The sequence below is a fragment of the Amia ocellicauda genome, chromosome 8, assembly GCF_036373705.1.
Source record: "Amia ocellicauda isolate fAmiCal2 chromosome 8, fAmiCal2.hap1, whole genome shotgun sequence".
Taxonomy (NCBI): domain Eukaryota; kingdom Metazoa; phylum Chordata; class Actinopteri; order Amiiformes; family Amiidae; genus Amia; species Amia ocellicauda.
This window is the reverse complement of record NC_089857.1, coordinates 44234039-44250745: the sequence shown is the minus strand read 5'-3', so window position 1 is coordinate 44250745 and position 16707 is coordinate 44234039. Positions and strand designations below refer to the sequence as shown.

Sequence of the window (16707 nt, the reverse complement as noted above, 5' to 3'; positions counted from 1 at the left end):
ATTGTTGAAAGCTTCATAGCATGTATCAAGGGGTGAACACTAATTTAAAACTGATATAAAACCCATGTACAGTTAAACAACACTTTAAATATCAATCATTGACTGTTTTTATGCTATAGCAATACATATCCTGTTGCACAAATACTTGGACTGCTGCAGCTTGTTTTAAATGTCCATTTTCCCTCTCCTCTGGCAGTTAGCAGTTGAGCAGTACACCAGCAGTAGCAGAAGTTTGCTTATGGTTTCCACACACTTTCTATTCCTTGACCATTGTGCAACTCTGGTTAGTACGATACACCAGATAGGCAGATGTCAATCTGATTAGGGTTATATAAACATTGTTAATATCAATGCCACGCTAGTAACTTCCTTACAGACTACTTAACGGGAACATACTTAGAAAACACATTTAGAGGAAGTGCAGTCATAATGAAAACAGGCCATTAAAGAAGTTTAACAGATTTTGTATTTCAAGTCCTCATATTGGTTCCAGGTATGGAGGACCCAACTGCACACACACACATATTCTCATGACTACAATCTGGTGCCTCCATTTATAGTCACCAATCAATCAGGTTATAGATACGGGACCTGAGAGATCTTACAGTATGTATACAGCACATACATATACACCAATCAGCCATAACATTATGACCACCTGCTTAATATTGTGTAGGTCCCAAAACAGCCCTGACCCGTCGAGGCATGGACTCCACTAGACCTCTGAAGGTGTGCTGTGGTATCTGGCAGAAAGACGTTAGCAGCAGATCCTTTAAGTCCTGTAAGTTGGGAGGTGGGGCCTCCATGGATCGGACTTGTTTGTCCAGCACATCCCACAGGTGCTCGATTGGATTGAGATCTGGAGAATTTGGAGGCCAAGTCAACACCTTGAACTCGTGATTCATCAGACCAGGCCACCTTCTTCCATTGCTCTGTGGTCCAGTTCTGATGTTCACGTGCCCATTGTAGGCGCTGTCGGCAGTGGACGGGTCAGCATGGGCACCCTGACTGGTCTGCGGCTGCGCAGCCCCATACACAACAAACTGCGCTGCACTGTGTGTTCTGACACCTTTCTATCAGAACCAGCATTCACTTTTTCAGCAATTTGAGCTACAGTAGCTCGTCTGTTGGATCGGACCACACGGGCCAGCCTTCGCTCACCATGTGCATCAATGAGCCTTGGCTGCCCATGACCCTGTCGCCGGTTCATCGCTTTTCCTTCCTTGGACACTTTTGATAGGTACTGACCACTGCAGACCGGGAACACCCCACAAGAGCTGCAGTTTTGGAGATGCTCTGACCCAGTCGTCTAGCCATCACAATTTGGTCCTTGTCAGTCACTCAGATCCTTACGCTGCCCATTTTTCCTGCTTCTAACACATCAACTTTGAGGACAAAATGTTCACTTGCTGCCTAATATATCCCACCCACTGACAGGTGCCATGATAACAAGATTATCAGTGTCATTCACTTCACCTGTCAGTGCTCATAATGCTATGGCTGATCGGTGTATATATATTAGCACACAGCTCCCTCTATTGGAAGATGTGGAAACCATCCTGTGACAGGCGTTCATTGTGCAGCCTGCAGAAGTGTAAGGCTCATGAAGTGAAAAACTGTAAAACTTCAGTTTTTCATAAAGGAAGCCCTCAGAGATCATCTTGCAGATAAAGTGAAGCCAAAGACCAGAGAGAGCTCACCCACACAGTGGAGATGTGTGCACAGACACAAGGGATGTGCAATAAAAGACAACAGCTTCACTCAATCAGTGCACGCATACCAGTTTCACTTTGGCTGATAAAAAGGTTCTTTAAACCTTCTAGAGGCTTAGGGAGTAATTTTGGCCTTCGTTGCATTGCCCTCCTTGGAGAAAAAAACACAAGAACGCAGTTTGAGGTGTCAGACCGGGGCTTTTTTCAACTCGAGACTGTCAGAGCCATCATGCAAACAGCGGCCACCTCTGAGGGGATCCATTTACAGGACAATCATCCATGTCTGGATAGCAGCAGCTCATGGGGGACATTCACCCAATCACCACAGGGACAGCTTCCCAGATGCTGGTAGATTCGGAGTGACAAGGTTTTCCAGGGAAAAGAGGAAGGTTTAGGAATATTTTCCCAAATACAATGAAGGAAATGTGCAGATGGGAAGCAGAGACCAGCTAAATATCTGACCTCAGATGCACAGCTCTCACTCGTGGAAAACATACTGATCTACTGTGGAGCGTCAACTGTAAATGATGCTGCAGGTTGTTTGGGTCCAATACTGGTACTGATAATCGGGGAGCAGAATTTCCAGATTACCGATATATCCATGGACATTGACTTCTTATCAAGCAAAACTGACATTTTTTAGCCTGGATCCCTAAAAATTGGCTAGGAGAGAAATGGTGACGAATACACACTGAAGGCCAGATTTTTACTTTTGAATAAACTTTAATTTTCATCATAAATAATCACAAATCAAACATTGCAAAATAAATTTGAATAATGGAAAATAAAAGAAAAAAAAGACATGCAGGGAGCACAATTAAAACAAGAAAAATAACACTGTACAAGACGTTTTTCCACTTTTCTTTAGATTGTTCTGTGATCGAGTCTGCCTGTCATTTGCAGTTTCTCACCAGTGTCCAGATATCTTGAGCAATTAAATATTACAAGCCGTGTTTGCTGGTGAGCTTAACTTCCGTAAAGATGCACCTCTCTGGCACAGTACACAGTACTCTCCGTCAGAGATAACAAACACGAACCGAAACCCCGCACACTCAAACGTAGCGCAGCAGTCAGAAACGCTCTCCTGTTCAGTGACACACGAGTGGTTTGAGCCCCGTGTTGCTCAGTAGGGGGGGGGGGGGGGGGTTTTCACGGGTTCAGGCAGGTGCGCACCGCCGCTGTGCCGAGAGTCCCCGTGGAGTCAGAAGCTTCCAGCGCACACCAACACCATCGTTAAAAAACAATGAATATAATTACTAAAAAAATCAAAAACATGCTTTTATTTTATGATTAAGGATTTTATGGTAATTTGAAAAACATCACCAATACTTCGAGAAGATACACATTATCTGAGGAGTGTGTGCTTACTGATCTTTCTGTAAAAGGCCGATATCGTGCGATAATAACCGGGGCTGCAATGGACCTGCGGGGCCCTGCTCTTGTGCGTCTTTAGGAGTGTTGGTAAGCGATGCAAAAATGACACGCACTGCACACCGGATCAGACTCGCAGAGAGTCCGCTCTCTTAAGAGGAGGGAATAAAGAGGAGACCATGTCCTGGGGTTCGAACACTTTATTCTCAGAGAAAATCTGTACATTGAAGAGGAAGTGCCTTTAATGGTTAAAGTTCATACGAAGTTAAACTGGATCACAATGCAAACATTGACAGAACAGCCGACCACAAAGCAGAGCGTCTCACGCGTCGAAGGAGGACAGGAAGTTCAGGACGATCTCCTTCAGCTTGGCGTCCGCCTGCTCTGAGATCTTACCGTCCACCCTGCGGGGGAGAAACAGGAGAGATTGGTGTCGTGGAAAAGCTGGCCTGGGACACACGGCAGACCTCCCTGTGCATTAAATACCAGAAACCTACAGACGGGCCGCTCTCCTGCAGAAGAGCACCTCACTGGACAGATAATGGCTGGCATGGGGATGAGAGCATGGTTCCCGTGCCAGATGAGCCTCCGGCCTCTGACCCCTGCACCAGCTCAGACACCGGGCTACCGTGGGCCCGAGCAGGGAAACGGCACGAGTGTCTTACCGGATGGTGGACAGCAGGTCCTGGTGCTGGCTGAGGACGTGCTGCAGGAAGGCCTTCTCGAACTTTGTGATCTTGCTGGGCTCCAGCTTGTCCAGGTGACCTCGGACACCGGCATAGATGACCGTCACCTGCTCCTCGATGGCCATGGGTGCTGCCGGACACGGGGAGGGGATTGACGAGACGTGAAGCGCAATAAACCAGCAGCTCTGGTTCTAGAATGGTTTTTCAGAACTGGGATCAACCAAACCAGTCAGAACTCAGTCCTGAACTCAAGGGCCACACTGAGGAGCCACACCAGGGCCTGGCACGGGCACAAAGGCCCTTTAAGCACAAAACAGCACCCTTACCCCACCCTCTCGAACTCAGACAATCCCAGAACACAACCCTGTGAAGCAGGACGGGTGGACCCTCGAGGGCCGATACTCACAGTACTGGCCCTGTTTCAGCAGCTCCGTCAGACGCACGCCGCGGTTCAGCAGCTGCTGGGTGGCGGCGTCCAGATCTGAGCCGAACTGGGCGAAGGCAGCCACCTCTCTGTACTGAGCCAGCTCCAGCTTCATGGTACCGGCCACCTGTGGAGAGGAGCACGTCAGGAACACGCCCCCAGCTCTAGAACTTCCCCGGCACCCACAGCATCACAGCTCTTAACAGCTTAAGCCACTTCTCCCTCTAATTCTGCGCTAGAAGATCAAGCACAAGTGTGAAGGCTTCCTTTACTGACTAAGTCGATGTTTTTCCCTGATTGGCGTCTGGAAGGGGAACCCACCTGCTTCATGGCTCTGGTCTGGGCAGCGGATCCGACCCGGGACACAGACAGACCCACGTTGATGGCGGGACGGATACCTTTGTAGAACAGCTCAGTCTCCAAGAAGATCTGCAGAGACAGGTCAGAGTTCAAACATCACCGAGAGCGATCTACAGCTCTCAGAAGCAGTAACTTGACGGCAAATCACAGTACAGCCCCTAAAAGCCCCTCTCCCGCACCGAGAAGAAACCCAACCCCGCTCGTCTGTCCGGTTCCGGACTTGCTCACCTGCCCGTCGGTGATGGAGATGACGTTGGTGGGAATGTAGGCGGACACGTCGCCGGCCTGAGTCTCGATGACGGGCAGCGCGGTCAGGGAGCCGCCCCCGAAGTTGTCGTTCATCTTGGCTGCCCTCTCCAGCAGGCGGGAGTGCAGGTAGAACACGTCACCGGGGTAGGCCTCACGGCCGGGAGGGCGGCGCAGCAGTAGGGACATCTGGCGGTAGGCCACAGCCTGGCGGGGGGGGGGGGGGGGGGGGCGACAGGGAGACTCGGTCAAATCAGAAGCCATTTAATTCGGAAAGCGGCGACTCGTGTGGGGAAAACTGCTTCCGATTGACAACGTCCCCAACCCACACTCCTCTGTCCACCGAGAGGACACTGACCTGCTTGGACAAGTCGTCGTAGATGATGAGGGCGTGCTTGCCGTTGTCTCGGAAGTACTCCCCCATGGAGCAGCCCGAGTAGGGGGCCAGGTACTGCAGGGGCGCGGCGTCCGAGGCGGTGGCAGACACCACGATGGTGTACTTCATGGCATCTGGGGAGGGGGACGGAGGGGGACAATGTGCGTTAGGCGGCCGCAGTGCGCAGCGCGGGCGGCGGAGACGGAAGCGAGCGCTCACCAGCGTCGGTCAGCCTCTTGACCAGCTGCGCCACGGTGGACCGCTTCTGGCCGATGGCGACGTAGATGCAGTAGAGCTTCTTCTTCTCGTCCGTGCCGTCGTTGAACCTCTTCTGGTTGATGATGGTATCGATGGCGATGGCGGTTTTGCTGCAGGGGGGGGGGGATGGGACAGTATTAGGCGTCGGGTTCGTTAAGATACGGCCTAAGCTGGGATGATACACGATCGGCACATTTACCAACACACTGCACTGCCGGACGCGGAAAATAAACCGGCGTTTAAAAATAAACACGCCAAGTGAACGAGGTCGAACAAGCAGGAAGTTGATGCAAACTGGAAGGGGAAGCAGGTTTAAAAATAGGCCCCATCATTAAGCAGTAATACGGTCGATTAAACAGACCCGTTCCAGAGTTAAACTGACCTTTCAGGATGACTCGAGAGAAGTCAGTCTTTCTTTGAGGAACAGAGGAAGACATTCAGCCGAGTCAGTTAGCATAGAAAAGTCTGACTTTAATGATCAGATTAACCGAATCCAGCTGATGAGCCTGAATTAGCCAGATCAGCTATAAGGAATCGGACCCAGGTGTTCTTGCTTGATTAGAACAAGATTGTACAGGATTTGATGCATTTCAACCGTGTGTGTGTGTGTTCTGACAATCGTAGAAATACTTTGTGCGACATGCAAACCGCTTGTACCGCGGGTATCGAGTCATTTCTATGCACGTGTGCGTCGCTGCAGTCCAAGAACATGGAATGTGGGTGGAGTCATCACAAGCAGCCAATCACTTTGCAGGAATGCTCGTCAACACTGCCAAATCACTTGGTCATTTTAAATGCGGCCGATCGCCTTAAATTTATAAAAGTAATGCAGAAGAAACTAAGAGGGAGAAAAGGTGCCGCAGTGGTGAGTTACTATCGAATGATTAGTGGTGAGGTTATTAACCAAGTAGTTTTGAGGAAATCAGGAATTAGGAAATGCAATTGCAGGTTTATTTTACAACCAGACGGGTTCATGGGATTACGATCGTGAATGTTAATCGCTGTGTGTGTATATATATATATATATATATATATATATATATATATATATATATATATATATATATATATATATATATATATATATTTTTTTTAAAAGCAATAGAAGCGAATTAACAAAATGCTTACCTAGTTTTCATGAAATGTTTGAATGAAACTAAAAGAAACTAAAGCACAAACACACGTCCCACCGTTCTCATTCACAGCGGCTAAACCTGACCTGCAAGCACGCCAACTACATGCAACCGCCCACTTCTACATGTTCTACAGGCTTAAATATATTCTGTGCTTTTTTGCCAAAATGTAGTTTGACAGCCAGTATTTGCCATTTTGCAGATAGAAAGTATTCTTGCAAGAACTTTTTTTTTTTTTGGATACTCATTAAATAAAATTTACCGCGACAGCCTGGGAAGCGTTATGTTCGTTTTGCATATTTAACGATTAAAAGAAACTCGTTTGAATTATAATCTTTGGTCTTATTTTGTAGCTTGTATGGAAAAAAAGATGCATAATCTTGTATCGCCCAAACTTAATGAAAAAAAGATTTGAGATCCTGTTGCCGGTCCTACTCTGGCTACGGTAACATCATCCAGGCGGGGGCTGCTGTAGACTGGCGGTGGAGGTGGGACCCCCAAAATGTAAAGTGCTGTGCGTTTCCCAGATAAAGCACAACACACTAAAATCACACTTGTGAATGGCACATTTGCTCCATTTCACTTTGTGCATCACCAGTGTGTGAGATAAACCCATCCACCACCCGGCCCGGTCACTGAAGCCCCCGCTAGACGAGTCCACAGGCTAACACAGCGTGCCAGTCTCACCCGGTCTGCCTGTCCCCGATGATCAGCTCTCTCTGGCCTCGGCCAATGGGCACCAGACTGTCCACAGCCTTGATGCCGGTCTGCATGGGCTCCCGCACGGAGATCCTGGGGATGATGCCAGGGGCCTTCAGACCCACTCGCCTGCGGATCTTGGCTCCCAGGGGCCCCTGCAGGACAGACGGACATTAGCCACCGCCACACAGCTGGTGCCACTCACAATTAAAAACTACTCATAAAAATGCTGGCTTTCAGCAACTTAAGATTGAAGGCATTAACACTTTAGTTTTAATTCAAGCAAAACGAGCTCAAAGCGATTTCTGAGGCACGTCTTTAGGGGCCGAGCACCAGAACCTCACCTTCCCATCAATGGCGTTGCCCAGTGCATCCACGACGCGGCCCAACAGCTCCTCTCCCACGGGGACGTCCACGATGGCGCCGGTCCTCTTCACAATGTCCCCCTCTCGGATCAGCTTGTCATTACCGAACACCACAACACCAACGTTGTCCGGCTCCAGATTCAGAGACATGCCCTGCGGGGGGGATGAGACAAAGGCTTGAGAAACTCCCCATGGAGGGCTCACACGGGGGGGTATTTAAAGGGGTATCTCATACAACTCGAGGGGTGGGGGGGGCTTGCTTCCTCCACAGCTCTTCACCGTACCTTCAGCCCGGAGGAGAACTCCACCATCTCCTCCGCCTGCACATTCCTCAGGCCGTACACTCGGGCGATACCGTCCCCGATGGACAGCACGCGGCCAGTCTCCTCCAGGTTGGCAGAAGTGTCAGCACCCAGGATCTTCTCCTCCAGAATGGAGGACACCTCAGCGGTACCTGGGGAGACAGTGCGCGTCATCATCTCTCCACCAGCGAAGGAGACTATCAGTGCTCCTCTGGGTCACAGGACACTAACTCATTTCAGACGGGAATCAGAACACGTGACAGTTTGCCTGGAAACATGGGTGAATTCCCAAACAACTGAGCCACTGATTTCAGATGGATACCATCTGTGCGTGTACAACAATTGAAAAGGGTTCTTATTTCACTGTCTGATCAAAGCAAACAAAGCCTTTCACTGATCCAATTGTTGCTCCCATTTATGCATTTAAAAAGGAAGGTCAAGGAAATATGTACAGAGGTCAATAGTTTAACTGACAGTGGCTATATTCAGAAGGGCACATAAACCAGCGCTCTCCAGCCCTCAGAAGTGCAAGTATCGTCATTTACTGGCTTGCAGGCCCTTCACCCGTGTGTTCGTGTTGCACTCACCGGTCTTCTGCAGCCATGGCCGGGACGTGTGGAGGTTCTTGGCTCCCACACAGGCGGCAGCAACAGTGTTCTTGGAAACCTGCAAAGATTAAATCAGTTTAGACAAATGACAGGATTGCTAAATATGACCAGTGAATGTTCTCTTGTAATCTGAAGTAAACCTGCCACTGAGCTGAGTGGAAGAGAAAAGCTTAGCGGAGGACAAGGTTAACCCAAGACCAGCTCCAGAACCAAACCAGGTCAGTGTCACAAACGCAACAACCCCAGAGGTCATGTACATTAGCACAAAACCAACCTCTACCAGTCTTACAAGAATGCAATATTACTACAGAAATTGACCTTCAAGACGGCTATGACCCCGTCAGCAAGTGCCCATGATTACACCGGGCGGAGGAAACACTAAAACCATATCGAGATCATGCAGTAAGTGTGAATGTGGTTCTCTTATCCAAAAAGTCAATGGTATCCAAGTACATCCGCTCCTAAACAATTTGCCAGTCACTGAAGGAGCAAAACGGTGGCAGCTTTCACGCATTATACGTAACACCACGACTTGGTGGGGTTTTATTGTATATTGCAGCTCATTACAACGGGTAAGTTATGCTCAGCTACGGTCAATGTCATTAATAAAATATTCAATCGGCTCCATTCTGCACGCAGCTACTAAACTGCATCACCTTGCAGCGTGCACTTGTTTTGCATCACAGCTGCGATTAGAAACGAATTGCATTTCGGCAAAATACAAGACCCACAAGCGTGTGAAGAGAGATGACATGCACGGTCAGCACCCGCACGAACCGGGGCTTCAGTCCGCAGTAGCGGCGCCGGGAGCCCGCAGACAGCGCCAGGCCCTGACCTTCACCAGCATGACATTCAATGGGGCGAGGGGAGCTGAGCAGTCAAGTGCCAACATGGCGCACAATCACTCCTATCCACCAGCACAATGAAGGACACTGCCCGGTGGGTTTGTCCCCAAATGCACCAGACATAGCCGGGCCAGCAGCACCAGCAAGCGCCGCTTCAAAGTCGGCCCGGCCGTGACGGCCGCTGCAGGCCTCAAGTGCAAGATGGCGGCCTGCGCACCTACCGGTCCTCCCATTCACTGACATTCAGCAGGAAAACGCCGGGTAATGAACGCGAAACAGGCATTTAATCTAAATCAAGAACAGCCAAAGCGCTTACGAGTCCGGCCCGCCTGGGCAGAGAGCGAGCGAGGGCGGCTGCGACGCGAACTGACAGCATCTTGTACAAACGGTGCAGATAGACCTCCTCCACCGGCCGGCTGAGTCTCGCAGTGCGGAGTGAAGAAGATGGAGGACGCGGCGCCGCTTCTGTACAGAAAGGTCACTCGTAACCCCGGAAGCACTTCCTCGGAAGCTGTCTTTTTTATTTTCGAGAAAAACAATATTACAGAGGCAGAACTACTTTAAACGCACAGACAAGGAGGGATATACTGCGTAGAGCTACACTGAATTATTTTAAAATAATGTAAATATTATAGTCGAATATATTTGTTTGACCCCATACCCTCCACCCGTTTCCGGTATAGAAGATACGCGTTTCTTGACCGACAGTCACCTCAGAGCACAAGCCAGTAAAGGAAGGATGCGAGCAGATGCACTTTCGTAATTAAAACTCCGTTAACGTGGGAACATTTATAATTGTTTCACAAAATAATAATACAAAAAAAAACCCTGTGTTTGACGTCATTCACAATGTATCAGTGTGAGGGAGCCACAGACTGCACACAGTAATAACGCTGGACCTGTAGCCTGGGTTTCATACAAACAGTGAAGCAAACGTATGCAATGTGTCTATCATTAGTATTATTATTAGTAGTAGAAGTAGCAGTAATAAGATGTTGCCTAAAAAACTAATATATGCACATGCAGACTAGTATTAGTTAAAATAAATGTCTGAGGAAATATCTAAATATACTGAACAAAAATAAAAACAAAGCATGTAAAGTGTTGGTGCAGTTTTTCATGAGCTGAAATGAAAGATCCCAGACATCTTCCATACACAAACAAAATATTTCTCTCACAGTTTGTGCACTAATGTGTTTTCACCCCTGTTAGTGAGCATTTCTCCTCTGCCAAGATGATCCACCTGACAGCCGAGGCATCAAGAAGCTGATTTCACAGCGAGATCTTTACACAGGTGCCTCTCGTGCTGGGACAATAAAGGCCAATCTGAAATGTGCAGTTTTGTCATAACACACAGATGTCTCAGTTTGGAGGGAGTGTGCGACTGGCTGCCCACTGCAGGAACGGCCATCAGAGCTGCTGCCAGAGAATTGAATGTTCATCCAATGTACAACCACGTGTCCCACACAGCCCAGGATCCACATCCGGCTCCTTCACCTGCGGGATCGTCTGAGAGCAGCCGCCCAACAGCGGAGGACACTGTGGGTTCACACAAGAGTTGCAGCACAACCTGTCAGAAAGCGTCTCAGGGAAGCTCATCTGCGGCTCGTCCTCCTCACCAGGGTCTGGACCGACTGCAGCTCTACTGGACATCCCTGCAGTCAGCAGCCCATCACACGCTCCCTCAACACTGGAGACTTGACATCCGTAGATGAGGACCTAATGAATTTATTATAATTTCCTTATGAAGTGTAACTCTGTAAAATCATTGAAATTGTTGCGTTCATGCTGATGTTCAGTGTATGTAACGGAATCCAGCTCTGGTCCTGGAGAACTGCAGTACACTGAGGTGGACAGCGATACAGATACACATGTAATGCCCACTGCCTGAGAGCCCCTGTTCAGCAGCCTTTGGAGGGTATCCATCTATCACCAATTTATAAACACCCGAAAGTATTTAACTTGAAACAATTAAGCAGGTGGTTTACAATTAAGCAGACGGGCCAACTCAGTCATATAGAAAGCACTGAAGCTCTCGTCTGAATGCCTTCAGCCTCCCGAGTCAGGAATTCCCTCGGGTGAGCTGCTTCATTGACTAATAACTCTTGTGTGTGCCCAGTGTTGAGAAATTGGTGTTTCAAGGTGAGTTATTAGGTGAAGTGGATTGGGGCTGTCCAGGACCTGGTTGGAAACCCCTGCTCTGTGCTCATTACAGCATTCAGCATCAGTACCGTCAAGGAGTGTGTTGTACGTGCGTGTGTGCGTGCGTGTGTGTGTGCGTGTGTGTACAATGTACAATAATGTGCGTGTGCGTGTGTCTGTGTGTGTGTTTGTGTGTCTGTGCATGTGTGTGTGTGCGTGTGCGTGTGTGTGCGTGTGTGTCTGTGCATGTGTGTGCGTGTGTGTACAATGTACAATAATGTGTGTGTGCGTGTGCGTGTGTGTGTGTACAATGTACAATAATGTGTGTGTGCGTGTGCGTGTGTGTGCGTGTGTGTACAATGTACAATAATGTGTGTGTGTGTGTGCGTGTGTGTGTATGTGCATGTCTGTGTCTGTCTATGTGTGCGTGAGTGTGTGAGTGTGTGCGTGTGTGTGTGTGCACAGCAACATCTGTAGTGTTGAAATCCCAGTGTTAATAATGTAGTGTTAGAATCAGTGTTGTTTCAACACTAAAAAGAATCAGTTGACACTTTGAGAGTTAAACCAGTGTCAGAGAGTCAGTGTTAATACTGGGTGTCAAATTAAAGAGTGTTGATTTAACACTGTACTGGTGTAAAACCAAAGAATTTACCATACCCATAATGCATTGTGGTAGTTTCCTGAATAATTGTTTTATGGTTTGATTTTTGTCTTAATAATTGTATAAATATTAATTATTGTACATTAATTATTGTTTGAGGGTAAAATGTATCTTTACCCACCAATGTATTTATATTTGTGTTGTCAGATTTTTCTACCCTAACTCTGAACGCATGTCTTCGAGTCAAGCCCAGACCAGAATGGGTGGCTGTTTACCTGGTTGTGGTGATGCTTGTAAGAATTAGCTGTGTATGCCTGACCCGTTTGTGTGTTTGATTGGGTCTGGTATTTATTTACTGAAAAGTAAATTGTAAACCTATATATTTTCTCTCTCTCTCTCTCTCTCTCTAACAAAGGACTGCTAGATTTTAATACACAGTATTGTGAGAAAAACCTTTGTCCAGCAGGGGGCATCCAACTGTATTTGACAGTCTTTTTCTTTTCCTTGCAGGGAGCTGATCCATCAGGCCAGACGGGGAGGTGCCGGTTGACAGAGCTGCAGAGTCCTGGGTCCTTGGAGCGGTCCGGAGGCCGAGGCAAGCGGAGATTGGGACGGACCGGGAGCGACAGGGGACCTAGCCAGAGGAGTCGGCGGACTCCTCACGGAGTGGGTCCCATCCAGAAGCCCGGCCTGACCAGGACTGCTCCCCGCTGACGTCACCAGCCAAGATCCAGGAGAGGCCTCGGATCCCAGGGACCGACCAGGCCGATCGGCGAACGTCCCTGAGAGAGGCCTCCTGCAGCCAGGGCCCAGACTTCTCCCCGCAAGGCCCGCTCCCTGCAAGAGCCCCGGAGGTGGAAGCTGCTCCCCAGCCAGGTGGACTTTCCCCGACCTCTGGATTGAGAGCCTCTGGACCCTTTCCCAGGTAGGAAAGTGCAGCATGGCCCAGCGAACTGCCGGTGTGAGGCGCCAGCCGTGAGGCTGGAGCCGAGACCGTGGCCCTCACCCGGCTGGAGTTCAGCAGGTCCGTGCTTCGCCCCTTCTGAGCTGAACTGTGTGGTAAAACTGCCTGGACCTAGGGACGTGTTTGAGGTGAGTTTTAAGAACCCTCAAGTGCTGGAGTGTTTTTGGAACATTTACAGAAAAAAAAAGGAATGTATGCCCCTGAGTGACTTTGTGGTCGATGCCCTGACCGATAGAGAAATTAAAATTGTGAGATCCTGTCTGAAAGCAAGAGAGTCAATTACGAGGATGGGGTTTGGACCGGTGCTCGACGGTGGCAGGTGCGCCTGCAGGTGGAAGTGGCCGACATCGGCGGAGTACGCCATCTGCCGAGCACCGTAGTTTTAGGAGCAAACAGGGGGCTAGTCTTCTACCATGGCATGCCCAAATTATGTAGGAACTGTGGGGGCCTGGGTCATTTACTGTTTATTGGGTTTAAGTATTTTACATTTACGTAAATAAAAACAATTCAATTTTTAATACTTGTGATTAAAATGTCAGTCCTTAAAATCACTTAAAAAAATTTAAAATCTTTGTGATTTTAACACAAACTAAAACAATTAACTTTAAAATAAACGTGCTCAAATCAACAAAACAAACGTGATAAAAGCAAAAACTGCACACCAACAAAAGGGTCAAATACATTGAAAATAACTGAAAATGCATTAAACAAAATAAAGAAACAATTAAAAGGAAAAAATAAAAAACAAACAAAAAAGGTCTAATGCATTTTAAATTAAACCCAAAACGGTCAATGTATTTGACAACAAAATATAACAACTATACCAAAAAAAACCCTGAACAATGTGATTTAAAAACAACTAAATCTTTAAAAACAATTAAGATTCGTTTTTTTAAAATCTTTTTAAAAACAATCAGCCGTAAAATCTTTAAAAGATCTTGGACTCGGGCTCCAGCAGGGGGAACTGACCGTCCCCGGAGGTGGGTCCCATCATGGGATCCTGAGCTCCCCCAGATCTTGTATGCGCCAGTTCTTATAGGCTTCCTCCTTGCCCCTCTGATGGACCTCCAGATTGACATAGTCTTTTACAAACACCATGCCCCTCCGCGCGATGACGATCGGGTCCAGCTCCTGCTTATTGAACAAACAGATGTTCCGTCCCTCCCACAGTGCCTGCTTCACTGCGCAGACGACACGCCACCAGCACCTCAGGGTTGATGATGAAATTCCCTTGGCCGGACCGTACAGGATCTGCTGGGCGGTCGCCCGCGCAGGAACGGCAAACCTGTGGAGGAACGGAGAAAACAGGAGCCAGACCCTGTGGGCGGAGGGGCACTCACTAAAGATGTGAGCCTCCGTCTCCTTCCCCAGGCAACCCTTATAGGGGCAGGTGTCATAAGGAGCTATGCCCCTTCTGTGCATGAACACTCGGGTGGGGAGACACCGACTCACAGCCATCCAGGAGACATCTTTCTGCGTGTTCGTGAGGCAAACGTGCGTAGCGTTAGCCCAGATAAACCGGCAGGTTTCGGGAGGGAAATCTTCTATCCGGCTGGTCTCCTGGGTAGATCTCATCTGACTACAGATGGTCTTGTAATCCCAGGAGGCCAGCACGACTTTATGGAGGCCTACTTCGAGCGCAAAGGCTCGGAGCGCCCTGTAGAACGGCGGGGGATCCCACGAGTGCGGCCTGGTGTTATCCGAATGGTCTCAGGCTGCTGGCAAAATAAAAGCGGTTCATAAAACTCACTTTCTTGCCAGCAGCCTGGATGTTCTTGACCACATAGGCCAGCCCCTGCGCCTTTATCAGCCGCACAACGTCCGGGACCCCCCTGCCTCCATCCAGGGTACCCTTCACCATCTGCACTCTTTTCAGCCTCTCCATTTTGCTCCCCCAGACAAACCGAAATATAATTCGGGTCACTAGTTTTGCGATGACCTTGTCTGGGGGGAAGATCATTCCTACGTAGAGGAGTATCGGGAAGAGGATGGCCTTTACGACCAGCACCTTACCAGCCATCGTCAAGGTCCTTGTGCTCCAGACCTTTGCTATGGCCTCCTCCCAGCTCCGGGTGCCCGTGTTGGTCCCGTCGATCGTGATCCCCAGAACCTTGATAGACGGCTTCACAGGGAACACGGTCGGCGGGCCCCGGCCGACAGGCCATGCCCTGGAGAGGTAGACCTCGCTCTTGGCCTTGTTCACAGCGGCCCCCGTCGCCCTGCAGAAGCCGTCCAGCAGTTCCTCGACCCTGGCCACGGACGGAGCGTCCGTGCAGACCACAGCCACGTCGTCCATATAGGCCAGGGCCTTCAGTTGCTCTCCGCCGGAACCCGGGAGATGGAAACCTGTCACCCGGACGTCCCGGCGGATCGCCTGCATGAACGGCTCCAAGCAGAGGACGTACAGCAGGGCCGACAGGGGACATCCCTGCCGGACCCCCGACCTGACCGGAAATGGTTCGGTCAGGTGGCGGTTCACAAGGACCCTGCTGCTTAGGCCGCTGTAGATGATCTTGACCCACTTCCTCAGGCCAAGAGCGAGACCCATCCTCTCCATAACGAGCTGCAGGTATTCGTGGCCCACTCTGTCGAAGGCTTTCTCCTGGTCCAAGCTGATTAGGACCAGGGGAAGCCCTCTCTCGTTCGAGTAGGCCACGACATCCCTGAGCAGCATGGCGTTGTCGGCCGCCGATCTCCCCCGGGCACCACAGACCTGGTCGGGACCCACGACTTGAGGGAGTGGCCGCTGCAGCCGGAGCGTCAGTGCTTTGGCCAGTATCTTGTAGTCGGTGCACAGGAGGCTGACTGGCCGCCAGTTCCTCAGATCTTTCGGGTCTCCCTTCTTGTGAAGAAGGGAGAGGATACTCTTCTTCATCAAAGGGGCCAATCTGCCCTCTCTGTACATCGACCCCAGGACCTGGCCCAGATCTTCCTTAAGCACCTCCCAAAAGATCTTATAGAACTCAGCAGGGATCCCGTCGGGACCCGGTGTCCTTCCAGAGTTAAGACTCTTTATCACCTGGGAGAGTTCAGTGGTGGTGATCTCTGGATCCTCCTCCTCCTCCTCGTCCCCCTCATTGCGGGACTCCAACAGGGACAGAAAGTGATGGATCAGATTTTGATCCACCACCTTCTGGTCGTACAACTCCCTGTAGAAATCCCGCACCACTGTCTCAACAGCCTCTCTGCCCTCCACCTCTTGCCCCGAGGAGTCGATCATGGAGGACATTGCAGGCCGCCTCTCCTTCGTTTTCTTGAAGAAGAAGCGGCTGCATTTCTCATCGTGCACTGCACTATTGTTAAGTGCAAGGTTTGCGGCGGGGAACACCTGACCAGGGCCTGCAAGCAGGAGAGGGCCTGCAACCTGTGCGGCGGGGGAGGGCACCTTTTTAAGAATTGTCCCTTCTCCTATGCAAGTAGGGCGCGGAGAGACATAGTGGAGAGACAGGAAATCAAGTGGAGGCTCCTTCAACGCAGATTCCCCTAGACATGGGTAGAGAGGAAACAGTCCTCAGGAGTCTCATAGGCTCCCTCTCCGACTCTGGGTCGGAAGTGGAGGCAGAGGGGTAGTGGACAGTTGTGGCGGGGAAGAGGAGAAGGACGGAGAAGAGGAGC

General features: G+C 49.7%; 1 protein-coding gene across 1 annotated transcript; it reads right to left on the bottom strand.

Annotated features, from left to right (window-relative positions):
- Window positions 1–3268: 3268 nt before the first annotated feature.
- atp5fa1 (ATP synthase F1 subunit alpha) lies at window positions 3269–9857 on the bottom strand. Its single transcript, XM_066711611.1, has 12 exons — window positions 9702–9857; window positions 8520–8598; window positions 7915–8084; window positions 7610–7783; window positions 7254–7420; window positions 5395–5543; window positions 5158–5309; window positions 4782–5006; window positions 4515–4622; window positions 4176–4320; window positions 3749–3899; window positions 3269–3487 (listed from the first exon to the last, which is right to left on the bottom strand). The coding sequence occupies exons 1-12, from the start codon at window positions 9759–9761 to the stop codon at window positions 3406–3408; spliced, it is 1662 nt and encodes a 553-aa protein (XP_066567708.1). The 5' UTR covers window positions 9762–9857; the 3' UTR covers window positions 3269–3405.
- Window positions 9858–16707: the final 6850 nt, after the last annotated feature.

Bases quoted from the DNA above. Each gene is read 5' to 3' on its own strand.
- atp5fa1 (XM_066711611.1), bottom strand. From the start codon at position 9,761: ATGCTGTCAGTTCGCGTCGCAGCCGCCCTCGCTCGCTCTCTGCCCAGG. The intron at 7,421-7,609 runs GTGAGGTTCTGG...TCTGTCCTGCAG, and splicing joins GCAACGCCATTGATGGGAAG to GGGCCCCTGGGAGCCAAGAT. The intron at 3,488-3,748 runs GTAAGACACTCG...TCTCCCCCGCAG, and splicing joins GACCTGCTGTCCACCATCCG to GGTGGACGGTAAGATCTCAG.